At 44.6% G+C, this 22,078-nt stretch overlaps 1 protein-coding gene across 5 annotated transcripts in view; it reads right to left on the reverse strand.

Moving 5' to 3' along the window:
* LOC139398972 (dedicator of cytokinesis protein 9-like) overlaps nucleotides 1-22,078 on the reverse strand; it is a 123,537-nt gene that overhangs the window by 80,586 nt on the left and 20,873 nt on the right. Inside the window, exon 1 of one of the 5 annotated variants that reach the window (XM_071144624.1) lies at nucleotides 921-1,359. The exons of 3 other annotated variants lie outside the window; for them this stretch is intronic. In XM_071144624.1, the coding sequence (XP_071000725.1) occupies nucleotides 921-1,097 (177 nt within the window). In that variant the 5' untranslated portion in view covers nucleotides 1,098-1,359. Of the gene's footprint in view, nucleotides 1-920; nucleotides 1,360-22,078 lie in introns of those variants that run through there. One more of the 5 variants, XM_071144625.1, reaches the window with a different exon arrangement.

The raw sequence follows: 22,078 nt of genomic DNA on the forward strand, positions 1-22,078 counted from the left end.
TGTCACATTCAGCAGGAGGAAAGAGCCATCAGTATCCTTTAGACATAGTTAGGAAGCATCCCAAATGGGACCCTAATCTATAAAAGTGCACTACTTCTGTCCAGGGCCCATAAGGCTTAGTTTTAAAAAGTAGTGCACTATATAGGGAATAGGGTGCAATTGCATGCATCCTTAGAGAGCAAACAAGACATAGACAAAGGTCAAGACAGACAAGCTGGTACTGGGTAGAACAGAAGATGCAGCCAGCCAGCAGCCCAAAGATGATGGGTTTGTAGCAGACACGGAGCCCACTGTCTCTCCTCTCCTGCACAGGGTTTAACCCATGGAGCGCATCACAGAGGGTGAGATTCAAACCTCCTCCTCTTATATTTCACACACTGGTGGTTCAAGTAAAATATAGTACTGAAATAGGTGCACTTCTGCAGCTGAAATGCAGTAGGTCAGTTAAAGGAGGAAATTGATTCATTTATCAAAAAAACGATTATTATGCTCCTTTTAAGTACATAAAAGCTGTCTTGTGGCTTTGGGTACCTCAAATGGAAAGATAAGATGTCCATTAAAAAACGAATATGGCAACACAATGGGGTTCGGCCTACTTTCCTACAGATCATGTGCTGTTTCCTGAGTTGGAAAAACGGTATCACATTTTGCTTCAGTGGAAGTTTGGTGTTAAAGGAAACCTTGAAAAGTTCCCTATATAATTCACAGGATATGGGAAGACAGTTAAGTGGATTTAGGAACTGAAATCCTGTCTCTGGACACTACTTTGATTTAAAGAAGCACCTGGCTGCTGAGGGAGGTCAGGACTGGTGTTGTATTTATACTGTATGAAGAGATCGGAGCAGAGCTACAGTCTGGCAGGCACGTCATAAGTAATAACCACACACACACACACACACCACACACACACACATACACACCTTCAGTACTCGAGGTGTTGGCCATGGAACCCGGGACTCCCTCCGGCTGCACGCGGCTTGTTCAGCCTCGTTCTGCCCAACGGGCTCGGCAGCACCACTTTTGCAGATGTACCCACAGTTCCTCTGTAAGACCGTACGCAGTCCGTCAAACACAACCACACTGGTGGTGCACCCCATCACTCCAGGTCCAAAACAGGCATCCCTCAGTAGAGCCGGACGATGACCCAGTTTCCCAGATCCAAACCTACTACAGCCTGGTCCATCCTGAAACACAGCTCCACAACTTCCTATGACTGCACCCCCAGGGCGAGGCTGCTGTCTGGGCTCCGAGATACAGAGAGATAGCCTGGGAGCCTGGAGAGAGAGTTTATCCAGCCAGGGAAAGGAGCCTCGGTCAGAGCCACAGCAAAGCAGAGCTATCCCAGCCTGTGTTTGCAGGAGTGCCTCAGTCAGCAGGCAAGCGAGAGAGGGAGAGAGACGGGAAGGGGGGGATGCTGTGAGCGCTGCTGCAGCTTCAGCCAATGCTGAGCCTCGACACAACGCCAGCTTCTATCGGCTGCTGCTGATGCTGTGCATCTCTCTCCCTTTCGCTCTCTCTTTTTCCCTGCCTCTCCCTTCTTTGAAACCTCAACTCTATCTTTCCCTTACTCACAGTCAGACCACATCTGTACATGAAAATATTTGCTTTTATTGCATTCTCTGGGGAATGCATTCAGAAATAAGCAGCCGGCATTACCGCACCCAAATACAATAGTTGTTCTTGTACAGTAAGGGGAGGGAATGTGATGAAGATTAAGGCGTTGACTAAGGAGTAAATGAATGTGTGCTAACTCTAGGATAGATTGTTTCCACAGTCAGGCAAAGCGCAATGTGGCTGAGTGCTTATTTAGTTGAAGTGAGAAACAAGGGGCAACGAAGGGACAACTTCTCCAAGAATCAAATAAGTTCATAATTTACACTACTCTAAAACATGAATAATGATGACATGGCAGCATATTACGGTTGGATTAATGAAAGCCTTAATAAAGACACAGAGTAAAAACTTCCTCCACCTCAGCCAGACTGCTTGGAAAACTGTTTTCTAAACGGACATGATCCTCTGTAATCTTCTCGATCAAGGGAAAGCTCATCTAAAAAGAACAGGATTTGAGTCAAACCTACTCTGTGACTTAACATATTCCAATTAAAGTGTGTGCCCACACAAACAGCAGCTGAGTCAGTCAGCCTGTGTTCAAAGACGAATCTGTTTTACTTTAGAAACCAAAACATTTACTGGCCAGTGCTTTTGCTCAAAGCCATCTTTATTTACAAAGCACACCAAGGAAATGTACGGATTTAAGCCTTTTATGCCGAGACGTCACGCAGAGAATAAATTCTAAATAAAAGATTAGCCTCTGGCTGGATGAGAGCATGTCCTTCCTGTTCTACCAAGTGCATAAAACATATTAGAAGTAGGACAGAAAAGGTTGATTAAGCCAAGACCTTCAAGGATGTCAAACTATGATTCATCCAGATACAATCCATCAGCCACACAGTTTTACCTAGGGCCTGGAACTTTACCCATAAAACCATGCTGTTTAATAATCAACCTGAACTGGCTCCACATTCATGAAGAAATGAATCAATATTCGCTTATGGATTTTACAAAAAAAAATCTATAATATCTCCCACCTACAAATCAGGCCTGATTTTATGGACTCTCTGCCTTCGAGCCATTGGACATGTTTATACTGACAAGAGTCTGCAGCGCCATGCCCCATGTCCTGATTGGGGAAAGACAGACAGGGAAACCGGGCACTGTCCATCTCTTGTTTACTTATCAATTTCCCGTCATTCTGAGGCGGCCCCTGTTTCCTGCTGCAGCTGTGGGTCGCATGCTCATAAAGTACCCCAGTACACACACTTACAGGACAGTAGCTGGCAGGGAATCATCCACGGCACCTGGGGTTGTATTGTCACATGCACATATCAGCTACTGAAGTGCATACAGTGAACAGTCTTCCTAGATACTGGAGGGATTTCATGAACCAGAAAAATAACACTGATGAGAGTTCACCACTGAGAATGAGATTCATACTAAAACATTAATATTTCATTTGATAGGAATTTACAAGCTGAAAATACATGCAATGTAAAATGTCTAATGCAGAGTGGCTGCGGTCTATGGGGGCACGGTAATTCCCCAAATTAATTTGTGTCTATGGGGGCACGGTAATTCCCCAAAGTGTTCAGTTGACCGGTCAAAGGCTCAAACTCTGTGTGACTGGGGGAGATTTGCTACCACCATTACAGTAAAAGTCATATTGTGGGGCAATAACATTGATCAGGACACACACACACACACAACCATCTGCAGCATTAGAAGTGCTTCCACAGGGCGCACCAGTGTAGTGTGCTGCTAAACTCCCTCAGCATGTGCGTGTGCTGTGTTAATATTTCAGCAGCACCTGACACACTGAACTACATTCGATTGGGGGGGATGAGGAGTGCAGCTGAGCCTGGGGTTGATGGAATTCAGATATATGAGTGAGTGAGTGAGTGAGTGAGTGAGTGAGTGAGTGAGTGAGTGAGTGAGTGAGTGAGTGAGTGAGTGAGTGAGAGTGAGTGAGTGAGCAGGAGGAGGGATGGATGGATGGCTGAAGACTTCAAGTATACTCATTGTTCTCTTAGAAATACATCCTCATTTCAACCTCATGGCTTCAACACACTCTCCCCATCCCCCATGGCCTGCAGTCTACAGCAGGATAGACCGTCAGATGGTGGAGAGAGGGCTTTTAAGCTTAACATATAGAACAGCAAGAAGTAATCTGCTGTGAAATTGCCAAGTCAAACTCTACATTAGGGACTGATAAGAGCAGCCCGCAGAGTGGACTGGGATGAATGAAAGCTTCATGTCTCCTGCTTGAACTGTTGCTACTGTAAGAGCAGTGATCACATCCCTAAGTAAGGTAAAGGGCAAGAGGATCATGTACTATAGGGTTATGACAAAGGAATATCAGTGTGACTTCACAGCGTTATCGCTGGCTTGTCGTTCATAGTTATGCAGCACAGCAACTAAAATAGCATGCCCCTAAGCGACACAATACATGGACAGTCCGCACACACACACACACGTCTGTCTAGTCAAGGATGTTCTCTTTTGAAAACACTGTCTGTCAACAGTGAGACAGTTATTTTTGAGTGAGAACCATTGCAAATATAATGTTAACTGGCTAATAATGAATTACTAGAGGACATGGTTTGAAGTGACACAGCTGGAGGACATAGATTCTTCCTGTTGTGCACACTGAGGTATGTCTAAAACAATGCTATGACACTCACTAAGTCCCATTATTAATCTATTGCAGGGTAGAAAGACTGCCACCTCTCATTGAAGCCATGGAAGTTCAAGGCCGACATTAGTACTGCAGGCATTGTTTGCATAAAAAAGGATCCCCATTATAGGCCTTGGTTCACTCCAGACCTGACTGCCCTTGACCAGCACAAAAACATCCTGTGGCGGACTGCAATAGCATCGAATAGTCCCCGCGATATGCAACTGTTCAGGGAAGTCCGGAACCAATACACACAGTCAGTCAGGAAAGCTAAGGCTAGCTTTTTCAAACAGAAATGTGCATCCTGTATCTCTAACTCCCCAAAGATTTGGGACACTAAAGTCCATGGAGAATAAGAGCACCTCCCCCCAGCTGCCCACTGCACTGAGGCTAGGCGACACGGTCACCACCGATAAATCCATGATAATGGAACCCCAACCCCGGCCAACAGCTCCACACCCCTCGTAGCTACTTCCCGAGCCGCCCCAGCTTCTCCTTCACCCAAATCCAGATGGCAGATGTTCTGAAAGAGCTGCAAAACCTGGACCCGTACAAATCAGCTGGGCTAGACAATCTGGACCCTCTCTTTCTAAAATTATCCGCCGCCATTGTTGTAACCCCTATTACCAGTCTGTTCAACCTCTCATTTTGTCCGAGATCCCTAAAGATTGGAAAGCTGCTGCTGCGGACACTCTAGACCCAAACTGTTACAGACCAATATCCATCATGCCCTGCCTTTCTAAGCCAAGTTAATAAACAGATCACTGACTATTTCGAATCCCACCATACCATCTCCGCTGGGCAATCCAGTTTCCGAGCTGGTCACGGGTGCAAGTCAGCCACGCTCAAGGTACTAAACGATATCATAACCGCCATCGATAAAAGACTGTACTGCGCAGCCGTCTTCGTCGACCTGGCCAAGGCTTTCGACTCTGTCAATCACCACATTCTTATTGGCAGACTCGATAGCCTTGGTTTCTCAAATGACTGCCTCGCCTGGTTCACCAACTACTTTGCAGATAGAGTTCATTGTGTAAAATCGGAGGGCCTGTTGTCCGGACCTCTGGCAGTCTCTATGGGGGTACCACAGGGTTCAATTCTCGGGCCGACTCTTCTCTGTATATATCAATGATGTCCCTCTTGCTGCGGATGATTCCCTGATCCACCTGGACACAGACGACACCAATCTGTATACATCTGCCCCTTCTTTGGACACTGTGTTAACTAACCTCCAAACGAGCTTCAACGCCATACAACAGTCCTTCCGTGGTCTCCAACTGCTCTTAAACGCTAGCAAAACCAAATGTCTGACTAGACTGTAAACTCTCCTTCCAGACTCATATCAAACATCTCCAATCCAAAATAAAATCGGCTTTCTATTTCACAACAAAGCCTCCTTCACTCACACCGCCAAACTTACCCTAGTAAAACTGACTATCCTACCGATCCTCCACTTCGGCGATGTCATCTACAAATTAGCTTCCAATACTCTACTCAGCAAATTGGATGCAGTCTATCACAGTGCCATCAGTTTTGTTACCAAAGCGCCTTATACCACCCACCACTGCAACCTGTATGCTCTAGTCGGCTGGCCCTCGCTACATATTCGTCGCCAGACCCACTGGCTCCAGGTCATCTACAAGTCTATGCTAGGTAAAGCTCCACCTTATCTCAGCTCACTGGTCACGATAACAAAACCCACCCGTAGCATGCGCTCCAGCAGGTATATCTCACTGGTCATCCCCAAAGCCACCACCTCCTTTGGCCGCCTTTCCTTCCAGTTTTCTGCTGCCAGTGACTGGAATTAATTGCAAAAATTGTTGAAGCTGGAGACTTACATTTCCCTCACTAACTTTAAACATCAGCTATCTGAGAAGCTAACCGATTGCTGCAGCTGTACATAGTCCATCTGTAAATAGCCTTCCCAATCTACCTACCTCATCCCCATATTATTTTTATTTACTTCGCTGCTCTTTTGCACACCATCATCTGCTCATCTATCACTCCAGTGTTAATCTGCTAAATTGTAATTGCTTTTCTACGTTGGCCTATTTATTGCCATATCTCCTCATGCCATTTGCACACACTGTATATAGACTTTCTTTATTTTCTATTGTGTTGACTGTACGCTTGTTTGTTCCATGTAACTTTGTGTTGTTGTTTCTGTCGCACTGCTTTGCTTTATCTTGGCCAGGTCACAGTTGTAAATGAGAACTTGTTCTCAACTAGCTTACCTGGTGACATAAAGGTGAAATATTATTATTTTATAAATGGCAAATCTTCCAGAAAGAAATTCCACAAATTAACTTAACAAGGCACACCTGTTAATTGAAATGCATTCCAGGTGACTACCTCATGAAGCTGGTTGAGAGAATGCCAAGCGTGTTCGAAGCTGCCATCAAGGCAAAGGGTGGCTACTTTGAAGAATCTAAAATATATTTTGATTTGTTTAACACTATTTTTGGTTACTGCATGATTCCATGTGTTATTTCATAGTTTTGATGTTTTCACTATTATTCTAGAATGTAGAAAATAGTTTTACATTTTTTTTAAAAACTTGAATGAGTAGGTGTGTCCAAACTTTTGATTGCTACTCTAAGTATTCACAACCCTTTGCTATGACACTCCAAATTGAGCTCAGGTGCATCCAACCTTATTTCATCATCCTTGAGATGTCACTACAACTTGATTGGAGTCCACCTGTGGCCAATTCAATTGTTTGGACATCATTTAGAAAGACACTATATAAAAAAGGTCTCACAGCTGACTGTGCATGTCAGAGCAGAAACTATCTGAGATTGTGATGAAGCATATATCTGGGGAAGGGTATTGAAAGTTTCCAAAAGCACAGTGGTCTCCACTCTCCATCATTGGGAAATTGAACAATTATGGAACTTCCCAGACTCTGCCTAGAGCTGGCTGTCTGACCAAACTGAGCAACTGGTCGAGAAGAACCTTGGTCAGGGAGGTGACCAAGAACCCAATGACCACTTTGACAGAACCATAGAGTTCCTTGGCTGAGATGGGAGAACCTGCCAGAAGGCAGGGCCTGGGAGACTGGTAAGGATAAAGGGAACAATAAGTCGAGCCAAATACAGGCAAATCCTTGATGAGAACCTGCTTCAGAGTGCAAACGACAGATTGGGGTGAAGATTTATGTTTCAATTGAACAGTGACCACAAGCATAAGCCAAAGCAATGCTGGAATGGCTTCAGAACAAGAATGTGAATGTCCTTGAGTGGCCCAGCCAAAGCCCAGACTTGATCCCATTGAGAATCTGTGGAAAGACTTAAAGATTGCTGTTCACCGCCACTAATTTAACAGAGCTTGAGAAAATCTGCAAGGAAAAATGGTAGAAAATCCCTGAATCCAGATATGCAAAGCTGCTACAGACATACACAAGACAACTCAAATGTGTAATCACCCCCAAAGGTTACTCTACAAAGTATTGACTCAGTGGTGTGAATACTTAAGTAAAAATAGATATTTCTGTATTTAATCTTTCAATAAATTTGCACAAATCTAAAAACATGTTTTCACTTTGTCATTATGGGGTATTGTGGGTAGAAGAGTGAGAATTATCTTGTTTTAAAAAAAAATCAATTTTGAATTCAGGCTGTAACAAGAAAATGTTGAATAAGTCAAGGGGTATGAATACTTTCTGATGGTACTGATACATTGTCAGACGTTTCTCGGTTTCAAAATGTATGCCATAGCCAACAACAACATTTATGGCTGTGTCACGGCTGAGGTCGACCTCTAAAATACCTCCATAACACCTAACCAGCTGTTAGAGAAAGGGGCCTTTTGCAACACAGTTCATCCTACTCTCATTTTGGAGGCTTGTTATCAGGGAATGGTTCTCTTAGCAAGGCAGTGCAGAAATCCTCAATGCCTACGCAGGAGGTACAGTCCATGAGTACTGCTGGGTGTCTGCAATCCCACTCCACCCCTCACCACCAACCAATCACACGATCAAGAGGTGGAAGTCTCCGAGAGGGTTACCCAGTAGAACAAACAGCTAATGATAAACCGATAGTGCTGCTGCAGCAGTGCTGAGGAGAAACCAGACTGTGTGTGTATGTGTACAGTACTGGGTTTGTTGTTCTTTTCTGTGTTGTGCTAATGATGAATAATTCAGGCCATGCTGGGTGGTGAAGACTGCTGAGTCACAGGGATCAGCTGTGTTTCTACTGCTTCACTCCACTCCTCCTCAGCAGTCTGCAGCACCGTAAGAACCTCTCCTCTGGACAACAAACAAACCACTGGGCCAGGATGTGGAGGGTAAACTCAGTTCCCCCCCCCACCCACACACACAGTCCCTAACCACTCAATAACCTCAATAACATTGTGACCTACAAGCAGAACATCCACAATCATCAGCCTCAGCAGAAAATCTGTCTTCTGTATGGACGCATTGTGGAATGAGACTATTCTGTACAGCAGTAGTTAACTAGACCAAGAGCAGCACTACTCCCTATACAGCAGTGATAGTACCATTGCAGTGTCAGCTATGGGAAATCGGAGTTGAAGCTTCTAAGCGCAAATCGGCTTAATGTATGCCATGGCAGAAGAAGAAGGCGGTTGTGTGTGTGGATGTTGGAGTGTAAACATCCTGTATTAGGGCATGGAAGCTGTACCCGGCCCACGCTGAATCTGGACACAGCTGCCTGCTGCTGGCTTCTAGATAAGCACGGTCTGTCTGGGACTCAGCTGCACTGATGTACATGGCTGGATTACTGCTGCTGGTACTACAGCCAAACTGCAGCTCTTCTCACAAGTCTGTTTCGTTTGTCCTCCATACTGATTACATCCCCCTCCCACCCAGTGTGTTTTGAAAGTTGGTGGCACGCATTCTCAGATTGATACCAACTGCTCAATCATACTTTTGTAGATGACTGGTGAATTCCCTGATTGGTGTTTACTGCTGTTTTCACATCAATATGAAGAGAGTCAGTGACATCGGCTGGGAACACTGCTGGACTGTTCTTCCCATCAGTCTATAGAATAAACCATGTGACCGGAGGCTGCAGGACACACATCTCAGGGGCCAGCTCATCTGCTGCAGCAAGCTTAGGGATGACATGGTACACACAGTGTCTAAAGAGCTGAGGGCTGGGCATAAAGGAAGGGGATCCAAGATGATAGACATTTAATATCCTATCAATTGAGTTTAATTCCTACTCAGATATACAGTGCATTTTGAGAGTATTCAGACCCCTTGACTTTACACATTTTGTTATGTTACAGCCTTATTCTGAAATGGACCCCCCCAGCAATCTACCCACAATACCACATAATGACAAAGCAAAAACAGGTTTGTAGTAGAATTGTTATAAAAAATATAAAAAACTGAAATATCATATTTACATAAGTGTTCAGATCCTTTACTCAGTACTTTGTTGAAGCACCTTTGGAAGCGATTACAGCGTCAAGTTTTCTGGGGAATGACGCTACAAGCGTGGCACACCTGTATTTGGGGGTTTCTCCCATTCTTCTCTGCAGATCCTCTCAAGCTCTGTCAGGTTGGATGGGGAGTGTCGCTGGACAGCTATTTTCAGGTCTCTCCAGAGATGTTAGATTGGGTTCAAGTCCGGGATCTGGCTGGGCCACTCAAGGACATTCAGAGACTTGTCCTGCAGAGATGGTTGTCCTTCTGGAAGGTTCTCCCATCTCCACAGAAGAACTCTAGATCTCTGTCAGAGAGAGACCATCGGGTTCTTGGTCACCTCTCTGACCAAAGCCCTTCTCCCCCGATTGCTCAGTTTGGCCAGGCGGACAGCTTTAGGAAGAGTCTTGGTGGTTCCAAACTTCTTAAATGGAAAAATGATGGAGGCCACTGTGTTCTTAGGGATCTTCAATGCTGCAGAAATGTTTTGGTGCCCTTCCCCAGATCGGTGCCTCGACACAATCCTGTCTCGGAGCTCTACGGACACTTCCTTCGACCTCATGGCTTAGTTTTTGCTCTGACATGCACTGTCAACTGTGGGACCTTTATATAGACAGGTGTGTGCCTTTCCAATCAATTGTATTTACCACAGGTGGACTCCAATCAAGTTGTAAAAACATCAAGGATGATCAATTTCATGTCTTATAGCAAAGGGTTTGAATACTTCGGTAACATTTTTTAAAAATAAGTCAGCAACTTCTACAAAACTGTTTTCACTTTGTCATTATGAGATATTGTGTGTAGATTGAAGAGGGTTTTTATTTATTTAAATCAAATTTAGAATAAAGCTGTAAGGTACAAAATGTGGAAAAAGTCAAGAGGTCTGAATCATTTCCAAATGCACTGTACCTGGTTATCATGATGACACTGCGGCTAGACCGTGTAGTAGCAGCAGTTTTATGTAACCAAGACTGCCCTGGTGTCACACAGTATGGATTCACAATACCATGCTGACTTGCTCAATTAATAAATGCTCCATCTGAACCCCTTAGAGACTTGAGGTCAGGAATCCCTGTGATCAATGAGCAGTGGTTGTTACCAGAACCGTTTATCTCTTCCACTTGGGGACACGGACACTGTACTCCACATCTGGTGACTGTGGACAGTGTCACTGTCCTGCAATAGCCTCTAACGGTGTCACCCTCCTCCCAAGGTATTATGTCATATAAGTGTAATGTCAAGCTGTGAGAGCAGAGCGGGTGGGGTCTAATTAAAAACATCAAAGGCTGAACATGTGGACACAGAAGGGTCAGCTGGAGTCCCCCCGCCCCATAGCGGGGAGATGGAACGTCCCATCGTGTACACTACATTACACAGCCCCATAAAGTCTCTGGATTAGAGGAGCGGAGGGGGCGGGGAGTCATGAGGAGTTGGCATCTCATCTGAGGAGTGTCCAAGTCAGGGGTCAGGTCCACAGCTGGCAGTGTTTCTATGCCCTGGGTCGGCTAGGAGCTCTGCGGGGGGAGTGTGTGTGTGTGTGTGTGTGTGTGTTTAACGGGCCGATATATAGAATAGTGGACAACAGTGACATCACCATGGCGTCCAACAGAGCAGGTAAGATAACACAGCGCTGCTCCCAGCTGGGTCTCTTTGGGGAGGTGGAGGGGGAAGCGGCTGTTTCCTTCTGATGTGTAAACCTTATCACAACAAAGCTACTCTCTTTGCCTACTTTCCTTCAGACTGACTTAAACCTCCTGAACGTTTGTCACTTGAATGTTAACCTCCTGGAGAGTTCACTCGCACTAACGGGAAGTAGAGTGAAGGTTCATTCTTCCAACGTGCCTTTTCCTGGTCAAAGGGTGTCTAAAGTGAGACAAAGTTCAGAGCCATGATAGACAGTTACAAGAGACAGGGAGGGCTGAAGGGAGGGATAACAGTTGTGCATACGTACTGGCAGAAGGGAGAGGGAACGGGGCTGGAATTCCAAGGTAACGGCATTAAGCTTTAAAATGTGTGCCAAATAAAAACCATTGATTTCAAAAGTTTAACAAACCATACGACTATATGCACAAGGATTACTTTGAACAAGTTCGAGACAATTTCACAAAAACACATTTACTAGAAGAATGGTGCAGATGGAAAATCTCTCGTTTTTTTATGCCAAGCGTTCCTCTGAGATGCTGGCCCATGTCGACTTCAAAAATTCCCACAGCTGGCTGGATGTCCTTTAGGTGGTGGACCATTCTTGATACACATAGGAAACTGTCGAGCGTGAAAAACCCGACACAAACCAGTGAGCCTGGCACCTACTACTATACCCTATTTCAAGGCACTTCAATCTTTTGCCTAGTCCATTCAACCTCTGAATGGCACACATACACAATCCATGTCGTAATTGTCTCAAGGCTTACAAATCTTTCTTTAACCGGTCTCCTCCCCTTCATTCTACACTGATTGATGTGGATTTAACAAGTGATATCAATAAGGGATCATAGCTTTCACCTGGTCAGTCTGTCAGGGAAAGAGCAGGTGTTCATAATGCTTTGTACACTCAGTGTATTTCTTATACCTTTTAAGACCTTTTTTGGTAGATGTTGTCAAAGACCCCTTTTTCCATCTGTTTGACCAGAAATCAAAGCCTTTTGAATATTCCACATTTCGACGACGGAAATTGGTTGAAAAAAAATGTATTTAAGCCTTAACAAACAAATAAATACTCTTAGCTTTCATTTGATATCCAATTTGATATGCTCATACAAACTTCACATGTTGGTGCTCATGGGTCGTTTTAGACAGAAATGCCCACAAGCCAAATGCTACACATTTCAGATGCCAATGCATGAGTTCACGTTACATGCCACAAAATACCTCCCTACTACTACGGACCGCACATGATTGAGTGCACAACAGGCTGCAAATACTACAGAGCGCTAGGAGTCTGGTTTACACACTATATAAGCTCTACTCAATCTTTCCTCTCTACTGACCCAGGATTATAGGCCCTGCCTGAAAGCATATCCCCATTGGCCTACACAAACTAAACTCTAGTCTCTCTTTTCACCTGCGACTGAGGTTAGCCTGTCACTCTCCAAAATGGCACCGCAGCACAAATAAAAGGGGCCACATCCTCTTCCTCTTCCACTCAGTATTTTGGGATGGTTTATTTATCCCTGGAGAAGAAACCGACCCATTTTCCTGAGGGGCTTGGGCCCTGCTTCCTTTACTTTGTAGTGCTGCCACTGGGTGAGGCATAACTAACTTGGCCAGTTGTAGAAAAACATGCACAAACACAAATGTGGACGAACAGACCTGCGCACACACACCTTTTTTTCCCCCACACAAGCCTATTGATTCTCAACTGTACAGAATACAGGAAGACACATAGGCTACATCTCGGTCTTTTGAAGTATTCCCTTTGCATCCCAATGACTTACTTAATTCAGTCCTAAGCCCCCCTGGGACACAGATAAAGATTGCTGGGGAGCCACTACAGTAGATATTTCACATCATCCGGCTATGCCCTCTCCTCTCTGCAGTTCCCACAGCAGCACCAGCGTTGGCAGTCTGAAGCAGTGCCAACCCCCATGCCCATGGGCCTGCTGTCAAAGCCTTGTCACCCAGAGCCAGCTTGAGTTGGCACAGAAAAAAAAACATTCAAAATTTGTCAAGTAGTGCTGTGTAGTGAAGATGCGCTCCCAGGATTAGGAATGAGGATCAAGCTGTCATATGGGTTGATATTGGTGGAACTAAAGCTTAGATGACATCGGCTCCATTGCTATTCTGTCTGCATTGCCTTAAGGCAGTAGCCTAGTAACTATATTTCAGATTATTATCTCATGTATATGATTTCAACAACTCCATGGTACTTTCCAATATTCCACTGCTCATCTTATTCTGTTCTGTTAAGTCAACACACCGTAAAATCTAACACAATCTTACATTTCTACCCTTATGTTTTTTGTGAAAATGTTCCCATAAAAGATGAGCCATTGAAGTTCAACTGCTCCTCCTTCCATCACAAGCAGAAAAGTTATGCCGGCACAGGAAGATATCACTACTAATGCAGCTACTGCCACCTAAAGGCAACTGATCCTACTTCACCTCACACAACCATCCTCTTGTTTAGAAATGTTCACTAATACATTATTTTCATCATGCAAAAATACATTTGCATAGGTTTGTGTTCAAGCTCGTATTGCAAGCCATCTGGTTCCAATTAGACCTGAAAACACACAAACACACTACGCAATCAGTCTTGATTCACCATGCTCTACTCTGCCAAAGTTATGATGTAATTGCTAAGGTCCTCTCCAGATAGTGAGTCACGATTGAGTATTGTGTTTTGGATATGAAAACTGCTTCTAAAGACCATATTTATTTTTGCTCTGTAAGCATAAAGCTGTAGTCATGCTCTTTGATGTGCAATGTTCTTATTATTTGTATAGTCTAGTCACTAAGCTTCTAACATTGTTCAGTCATCCCTACTTACAGGACTAGCCTGTGTTCGAGTAAGCGTGAGTGGTGTCATCACTGTCACTCCATGTCCCCACCAATGACGGTGCAAGGCAAATCACAGCCTGACTTGCCGGGCAACACTTGTCCGTCTTCACCAGTCACAGAGCTGACCAACTGTACCCCGAGCGTCAATCAACACACTGCAGTCATTGTTTATAGCTTACAACTCGGGCCTGGACAGCAGGTCAGTGAGAAAACAATCAGTACTCACACTGGGAGGACTTTCTGACCGCAGGCAGAGGGAGTACAGTGCAGTTAAGGCGGACCCAGTTCCTGGAATTCCTGCTTATATTACTTACTCGGCCTAGAACCACATCTAAGTCCACAAACATGACCATTACAGCAGACGGCCTGAGGGAACCAAATACCTACTGATAACATTATGATACCCACAATGTCTAAGCAAAGCTAAACATGACTACTCATTCAATTATTTTTGCGACACAAACATGGCTTTCACAGAGTAGCTGTGACTGTAAAAACCTGCTTCCCATTTGACAAGAGGCTACAGAAACCACAAATCAATCATTGACCTATAAGGGTTAAACAAACAGACTTGCCAAACAGAGGGATTGAGGGAAAACCATGTGCTTTATGTGGGAAAGACATGGCTTTTCCTCAAACCAGACGCAGTATTTGTCCACATGTACAGCGCACAGGGCTTAGGTGTGGGGTCTTTTCAAGACAGCGGTGAGGGTCTTATAAAAAGGGACGGTACACAACATGCAGTCACCCAGCTGGAGGAGAAGAGATCAGCAAACAAGCCAACTTGCCTGGCCCAGGGGTCACCTCTGTGAGAAAGGATATGACTGACCACATACTGTACATGACTCCTCATTGACAGCTACTGTGGTCCAGTGGTAAGCCTCCGGGCATGGCGGCTCCATGGACATATACGACTCTCCACCATAGACTGGGGCTCAATCTCTGTGTGCTCCCAAACCTCCTCGTCGACAGTACATTCGGAAAGTAGGAAAGTAGGAAGGTGAACCTTTGCCCCAGTCTGAGGTCTCGAGCAGGGTTTCATCAAGGATCTCTGTACTTTGCTCTGTTTATCTTTCCCTCGTCTAGTCTCCCAGTCCCTGTAGCTACCTCTGAAAAACATCCCCACAGCATGATGCTGCCACCACCATGCTTCACCTTAGGGATAGTGTCAGGTTTCCTCCAGATGTGACACTTGGCATTCAGGCCAAAGAGTTCAATCTTGGTTTCATCAGACCAGAGAATCTTGTTTCTCATGGTCTGAGAGTATTTAGGTGCATTTTAGCAAACTCAAAGCGGGCCTTTTACTTAAAATGTGCCTTTTACTGAGGAGTGGCTTCCGTCTGGCCACTCTTACATAATGGCCTGATTGGTGGAGTGCTGCAGAAACGGTTGTCCTTCTGGAAGGTTCTCCCATCTTCACAGACAAACTCTGGAGGTCTGTCAGAGTGACCATCGGAGTGACCTTCTTCCCCAATTGCTCCGTTTGGCCAGGCGGCCAGCTCTAGAACGAGTCTTGGTGGTTCCAAACTTCTTCCATGTAAGAATGATGGAGGCCACTGTGTTCTTGGGGACCTTCAAGGCTGCAGACAGGTTTTGGTACTCTTCCCCAGATCTGTGTCTCGACACAACCCTGTCTCGGAGCTCTACGGACAATTCCTTCGACCTCATGGCTTGGTTTTTGCTCTGACATGCACTGTCAACTGTGGGACCTGATATAGACAGGTGTGTGTCGTTCCAAATCATGTCCAATCAATTGAATTTACCACAGGTGGACTGTGGTCCACCCAAGCTTCACCGTAATGCACCAGAGCTCAGAGCTCGAGTCTCATAGCAAAGGGTTTGAATACTTATGTTTTTTTTTATTTTGTATTTTTTAATTAGGTAAGTCAGGTAAGAACAAATTCTTATTTACAATGACGGCCTACCGGTGAACAGTGGGCAGAATGATAGATTTTCGGGGATTTGATCCAGCAACCTTTCGGTTACTGGCCCAACGCTCTAACCACTAGGCTACCTGCCACCCCAAATAAGGTATTTCTGTTTTTGCTTTGTCATTACAGGATATTGTGTGTAGATTGATGAGGAAAATAGGAAATTAAATACATTTTAGAATAAGGCTGTAATGTAACAAATTCCTACTTTCTAATAATTATGTCTGTCAATAAAAGCATTCAAATGTATTGATAGTCTCAGAATGGTGTTATGTAGTGCCCTACAGTAAGTTAATGGGTTGCTTATGAGATCAACAATTGAATGGACATTGGACAAGCCTTACAGTATTATTGACTTGGTGTGGAAGGAGCAGACAGTTGTAATGCACTAATGCATCAAAGTGAATAGAATTGTACAACAACTTGCTGTTATTTATGCAAGCATATGCCTGTGTGCAGACAAAAGCATCAGAATATATCGAAACATATTGTAAACATAAGATAAAACGACAGACTCCTAAAATGGATCTAAGGAGTCTATCATTCAAAACACGTCATTTATTACAGAGTTAACCATTAATAACAATGGGATTCATTTGAAAATTAACCATGCAAAAATCAGTGATTAAACCTTTTTCCTTTTGGAAACCACTCTTCCAGTTGAGGTAGCTAAGAGAGGAGACGCTTACTGAGAATAGCATGGGAAATCCCCACATAAGTGTAGTCATTAAGAGATTAACTTGCTGTCCCAACAGATGGTACAGTATGTAACAAGATTCCCTTAAAAATAGTTACTCCGAGTAGATTAAAAATACAGATCACTTCCTTCAATTGGCATATGTCATTTGAGATGCTTAAGCTTAGCATTGCCACACACCAACATAGCGTACTGTATGGTGTAACATGAGATATGCGATGGGCGGAGGGAGAGAAAGAGTTAAGAATGTCAGGAAGCGATCGTCGCCCAGCTGGGGCATGCTGGGAGGAAGGTGCAGAGAGTGTCCGAGTCGCAGCGGGAGGGGACTCTAATCTTTAGAACCCCCAGTGACAACCAGCATGGGACAAAACTCGGTGGGCTGGGAAAGAAATGCCCCTGAGACAGTGAGTGAGCGAGAACCTGATAGCTAGGGGATCAAAGCTGTTCCTCATTCATCAATAGTCTATTTTTAAACCGATAGAGGGCTATAGGAAAACCCATCCTTTCACATGTGCTTATTGAACACAGTGGGGTCCGGAATTAGTGATAAAGACGAGCAAAAACAAGACTAAAATAAATACAAATACTGAACGCAACAACAAAAATTTTAATATTATTTTATACTAATACAATTGCTCAGAGAAAGATATTCTGTTTAAGAGGTAACAAAATATATTTTTTTAAAGGGTCAAAATTATTATTGGATCACTTGTTTTCAATACACCAGCACCCTCCCCCTGCGAGGATAACGACACTGAGACGTGTTTTATGAGATTGGAAAACACATTGGGAGGGATCTTAGACCCTTCCTCCATACACAATCTTTCCGAACCTGTGGTTTGAATTGATGAGGGCCGTCCATAAGCACAGACGAAGGACATGAAGGATCTGGTCATTTTTTTGAGCATACGATAAAGCTCAGTATTTGTATTATACAGTCTTTGTTGCTCATCTTTATCAAGGGTGTCAATCATTTCAGACCCCACTGTATATTCCCGTACGTGTTCCTTACCACATTATACCCTGTGTAATTAAAGCATGAAGATCCTAATATAAAAAGGATCACAGATAGTGGTTTGTGACAGATGTCTTATGATAGGGAGGTGAAGGAGCAGCAGGGAAGGGCAAGGAAGTGGTTTGGATCCTCAGCTTTATCTTCTGTAATCAGTGGAAAACCTATTGAGCCTTGCTTCAGCACCCTGGGGAAGAGAGGATGAATGAATGCCATGAATCCTTCCACCTGCACTGCTGTCGCTGTACCACTGAGAACCTTAAGCCTCTCTGATGGGCTGTGGACTGACACTGTAGGGTTGGCATACACACGAAGGTGACTGGACCCTGGACAGAAAACCTTGTGCATTCTGAGCTTTAGCAGAGGCAAAGAAATGCTGTCAGCATCCAGGTTAAATAAAAAGAAAAAATGATCTGGGTTAGCGTTTAGTTCTGTTGTAATGGATGGTGCTATAACTGCAGACGGCGCCTTTACGACTGCCTCCCTGGCCGGATGGAAATTGGCAGGGACACTGGCTCGGTTTACAATGGCAGAGAGGTGGCACACAGCCCTCCTCCTGACATGGCAGTGTGAGCTGGCTGCAGCCCGGTAGGGCTGAGGGTGAAGGGGGGGTGGTGCCCCCTTGGAGCCTCCCACCCTTCCTGACAGAGGAAACACATGTTCTGGCATCTCTGTTTTAGAAAGTCTGGGACAGTCAATATTGAACTGCATAGTTTCGTCTCATGGCCTGTCTGTGACTTGAATAGGCCACATTCTGCACACTGTCTCACCAGTCAGACCCAGTGTACAGTGCCTTCGGAAAGTATTCAGACCCATTGACTTCAACATTTTGTCATGTTAAAAAAAAAAAAAAAGTAATCCTCAGCTATCTACACACAATACTCCATAATGACAAAGCGACAACAGAAATACCAAATTTACATAAGTATTCAGACCCTTTGCTATGAGACTACAAATTGAGCTCAGGTGCATCCTGTTTCCAATGATCATCCTTGAGATGTTTCTACAACTTGATTGTAGTCCGCCTGTGGTAAATTCAATTGATTTGACATGATTTGGAAAGGCACACACCTATCTATGTAAGATCCCACAGTTGACAGTGCATGTCAGAGCAAAAACCAAGCCACAAGGTTGAAGGAATTGTCCGTAGAGCTCAGAGACAGGATTGTGTCGAGGTACAGATCTGGGGAAGGGTACCAAAACATTTCTGCAGCATTGAAGGTCTACAAGAACACAGTGACCTCCATCATTCTTAAATGGGAGAAGTTTGGAACCACAAAGACTCTTCCGAGAGCTGGCAGCCCGGCCAAACTGAGCAATCGGGGGAGAAGGGCCTTAGTCAGGGAGGTGACCAAGAACCCAATGGTCACTCTGACAGAGACCTAGAGTTCCTCTGTGGAGATGAGAGAACCTTCCAGAAGGACAACCATCTCTGCAGTACTCCACCAATCAGGCCTTTATGGTAGTGGCCAGAGGGAAACCACTCCTCACTAAAAGGCACGTGACAGCCCGCTTGGAGTTTGCTAAAAGGCACTTAAATACTCTCAGACCATGAGAAACAAGATTCTCTGGTCTGATGAAACCAAGATTGAACTCTTTAGCCTGAATGCCAAGCGTCACGTCTGGAGGAAACCTGGCACCATCCCTACGGTGAAGCACGGTGGTGTTCGCATCATGCTGTGGGGATGTTTTTCAGAGGCAGGGACTGGGAGACTAGTCAGGATCAAGTGAAAAGATGAACGGAGCAAAGTACAGAGGGATCCTTAATGAAAACCTGCTCCAGAGAGCTCAGGACCTCAGACTGGGGGCGAAGGTTCACCTTCCAACAGGACAACGACCCTTCGCACACAGCCAAGACAACGCAGAAGTGGCTTCGGAACAAGTGTCTGAATATCCTTGAACGGCCCAGCCAGAGGCTGGACTTGAATCCGATCGAACATCTCTGGAGAAACTTGAAAAAGCTGTGCAGCAACACTCCACATCCTATCTGACAGAGCTTGAAAGGATCTGCAGAGAAAAATGGGAGAAACTCCCCAAATACAGGTTTGTCAAGCTTTTAGCATCATACCCAAGAACACTCGAGGCTGTAATCGTTGCAAAAGGTGCTTCAACAAAAGTACTGAGTAAAGGACCTGAATACTTATGTAAATGTTATATTTCCAGGGTTTTTTATTATAAATTTGCAAAAGTGTCTAAAAACCTCTCATTATGGGGTATTGTGAGGATTGATGAGGGGGAAAAAAATAATGTAATCAATTTTAGAATAGGGCTGTAACGTAACAAAATGTGGAAAAAGTCAAAGGGTCTGAATACTTTCTGAAGGCACTGTATGTATAGCACACAATGCAGCACTCCAAGCTTTTTAGTGAACTTTCAGCTGATGCACTTATTACTGGGATCAGGAGAGCTGCAATAGAGCTTTAAAACTGTGTGACTGGTTGCTATGGCAGCTGAGGTTGACTGTGGTCACACGACACTCTAAGCTAGTCACCAGGGGGAGAACAAGAAAGGGCTTCTCCGGGGTTGGTGGTTGGTTGGACCGTCATTAAATCATGATCACCTGTCCTCAGGAACACATCCAATAGCCCAAATAACACTTTAAATGATTAACTAATAGCTTAGTGAGAGGGGGGGTGGTATGACACAGGTCACGCCATTGTAACAGTGACTAGAAACACTAAGAAGAGCTTTAGAGGTCAGAGCTACTGAGCTCTTTATACTCCATCTTCCTGCAGGGCCACGCTGGTTAGAACAGACAGCGGTGGTGTGATGCGGCACGCTTCTGACACTCCCTTTTAGGGCTTTTAGGTTTTAGCCCCACATACGCTGGGACGTAAACAAAGCAGTGTCTGGGATCACCTTCGAGTCCTCGATCACAAACAAGGCTGATTGGGAGCACGCCCCAAGGCTTACATACACATCACGTCCGTGCTTTATTTACACGGTCCTGTTGCAGCAGCAAAGTGCAAGCCCAGTGCAATCCTGCTTCCTCATGATAAGTCCCTGTAAAACAAACGAGGAGCAAACAAAAACAACTCCTCAAGTAGAGTCCTCATTCCACTGTATACACAGCCTGGGACAGAGAAACCAAATACTGTCACATGGGAATATGATTTCCTGATTCATAATACATTGGTTTATATCAAATCGTTTTTTTGTCACCTTTTGACTTTAATTTTCATTGTGTCAGCTGATGTAACGGACCACACGCATCATTGATCATACCTAACACTGGCCCTGGCAAAACACAGTCATTTGTATGTAGGCTAAGCTATATTGTGGGAGAGCGTGAGGGGTACAGCACAATAGGCTTGTGTCAGGTTTCCAAAAGAACAGTTCAGTCTTTCAAGTACATTAGCCTCGACTGGGACACCACTTATCATAATTCCTCTATGATTGAAAGGTTCTTAAATATTAGCATTTTGCCTGAGCACAATAAAGAGAAGGATGAAACACCCACAACTCAAGTGTAACTTTTCCATTCCAGATCAGAACTCCACACAGCTTTACAGGCTATAAAACATTACCACCAACCCCCAACCCACACACAATCCAAATAGCAGGCCAGGCAAACTGAACACAAACCCTGCCCATCCCCACCCGGTCTCTGAGAACAGCCCCCACCCTTGTGGGCCAGGCCTCTCCTCCTCCCTCCCTGGGCTACAGTTTCAGACTTAGGAATTCCAACTATGCAGCCAGCCTGATGAAAAGTAATTAAAGTTGATCCCCACTGGCTACGCAGACAGGTACCATACAGATACAGCCAGTGCAGTGCACAGAGCCATACGTGTGCTAGGCTAATGATAAAGAGCTTCTCAATCCCATTTAATCAAACTAGCAGCAGGTAACATGGGAGGGGATATGATCAGAGACTGTGGCGACCTATCATTCAGGGCAGGTGGGGCAGAGCCCCTTGGGTTCTGCCATAGAGTTACATTAGAAATGCCCATCCAAGAAGGCTCAAGGTCATTGGCCACATATAAAATGATGTCAAATCAGGTTATATGTACAGTAGCTTTGATTGAACTGATCATGTCAACATCTTAGCTAGCTGTTGTCGACATCTGCTGGAAAATCCTTTTTAATCCTTGTCGAAATAATGAAGAGAAATCATAGATAAAACATATCGGTGCTCATCGGCCATTGGGCAAACATTACACAACAAGTTGGAAATCGCAAATTCGACAATGAGTGGTTTGGAAGGAATCAGTGACAGTGGCTAACTGCAAGCATTGCAAAGCAATCACTAGCCTGCTACTCAGTGGAGTGGCTGTGTGGTCCCAAATCTGCAATTAAGGGTCCCTTCCAAGTTTGA

Source organism: Oncorhynchus clarkii, chromosome 3, assembly GCF_045791955.1.
Source record: "Oncorhynchus clarkii lewisi isolate Uvic-CL-2024 chromosome 3, UVic_Ocla_1.0, whole genome shotgun sequence".
NCBI lineage: Eukaryota > Metazoa > Chordata > Actinopteri > Salmoniformes > Salmonidae > Oncorhynchus > Oncorhynchus clarkii.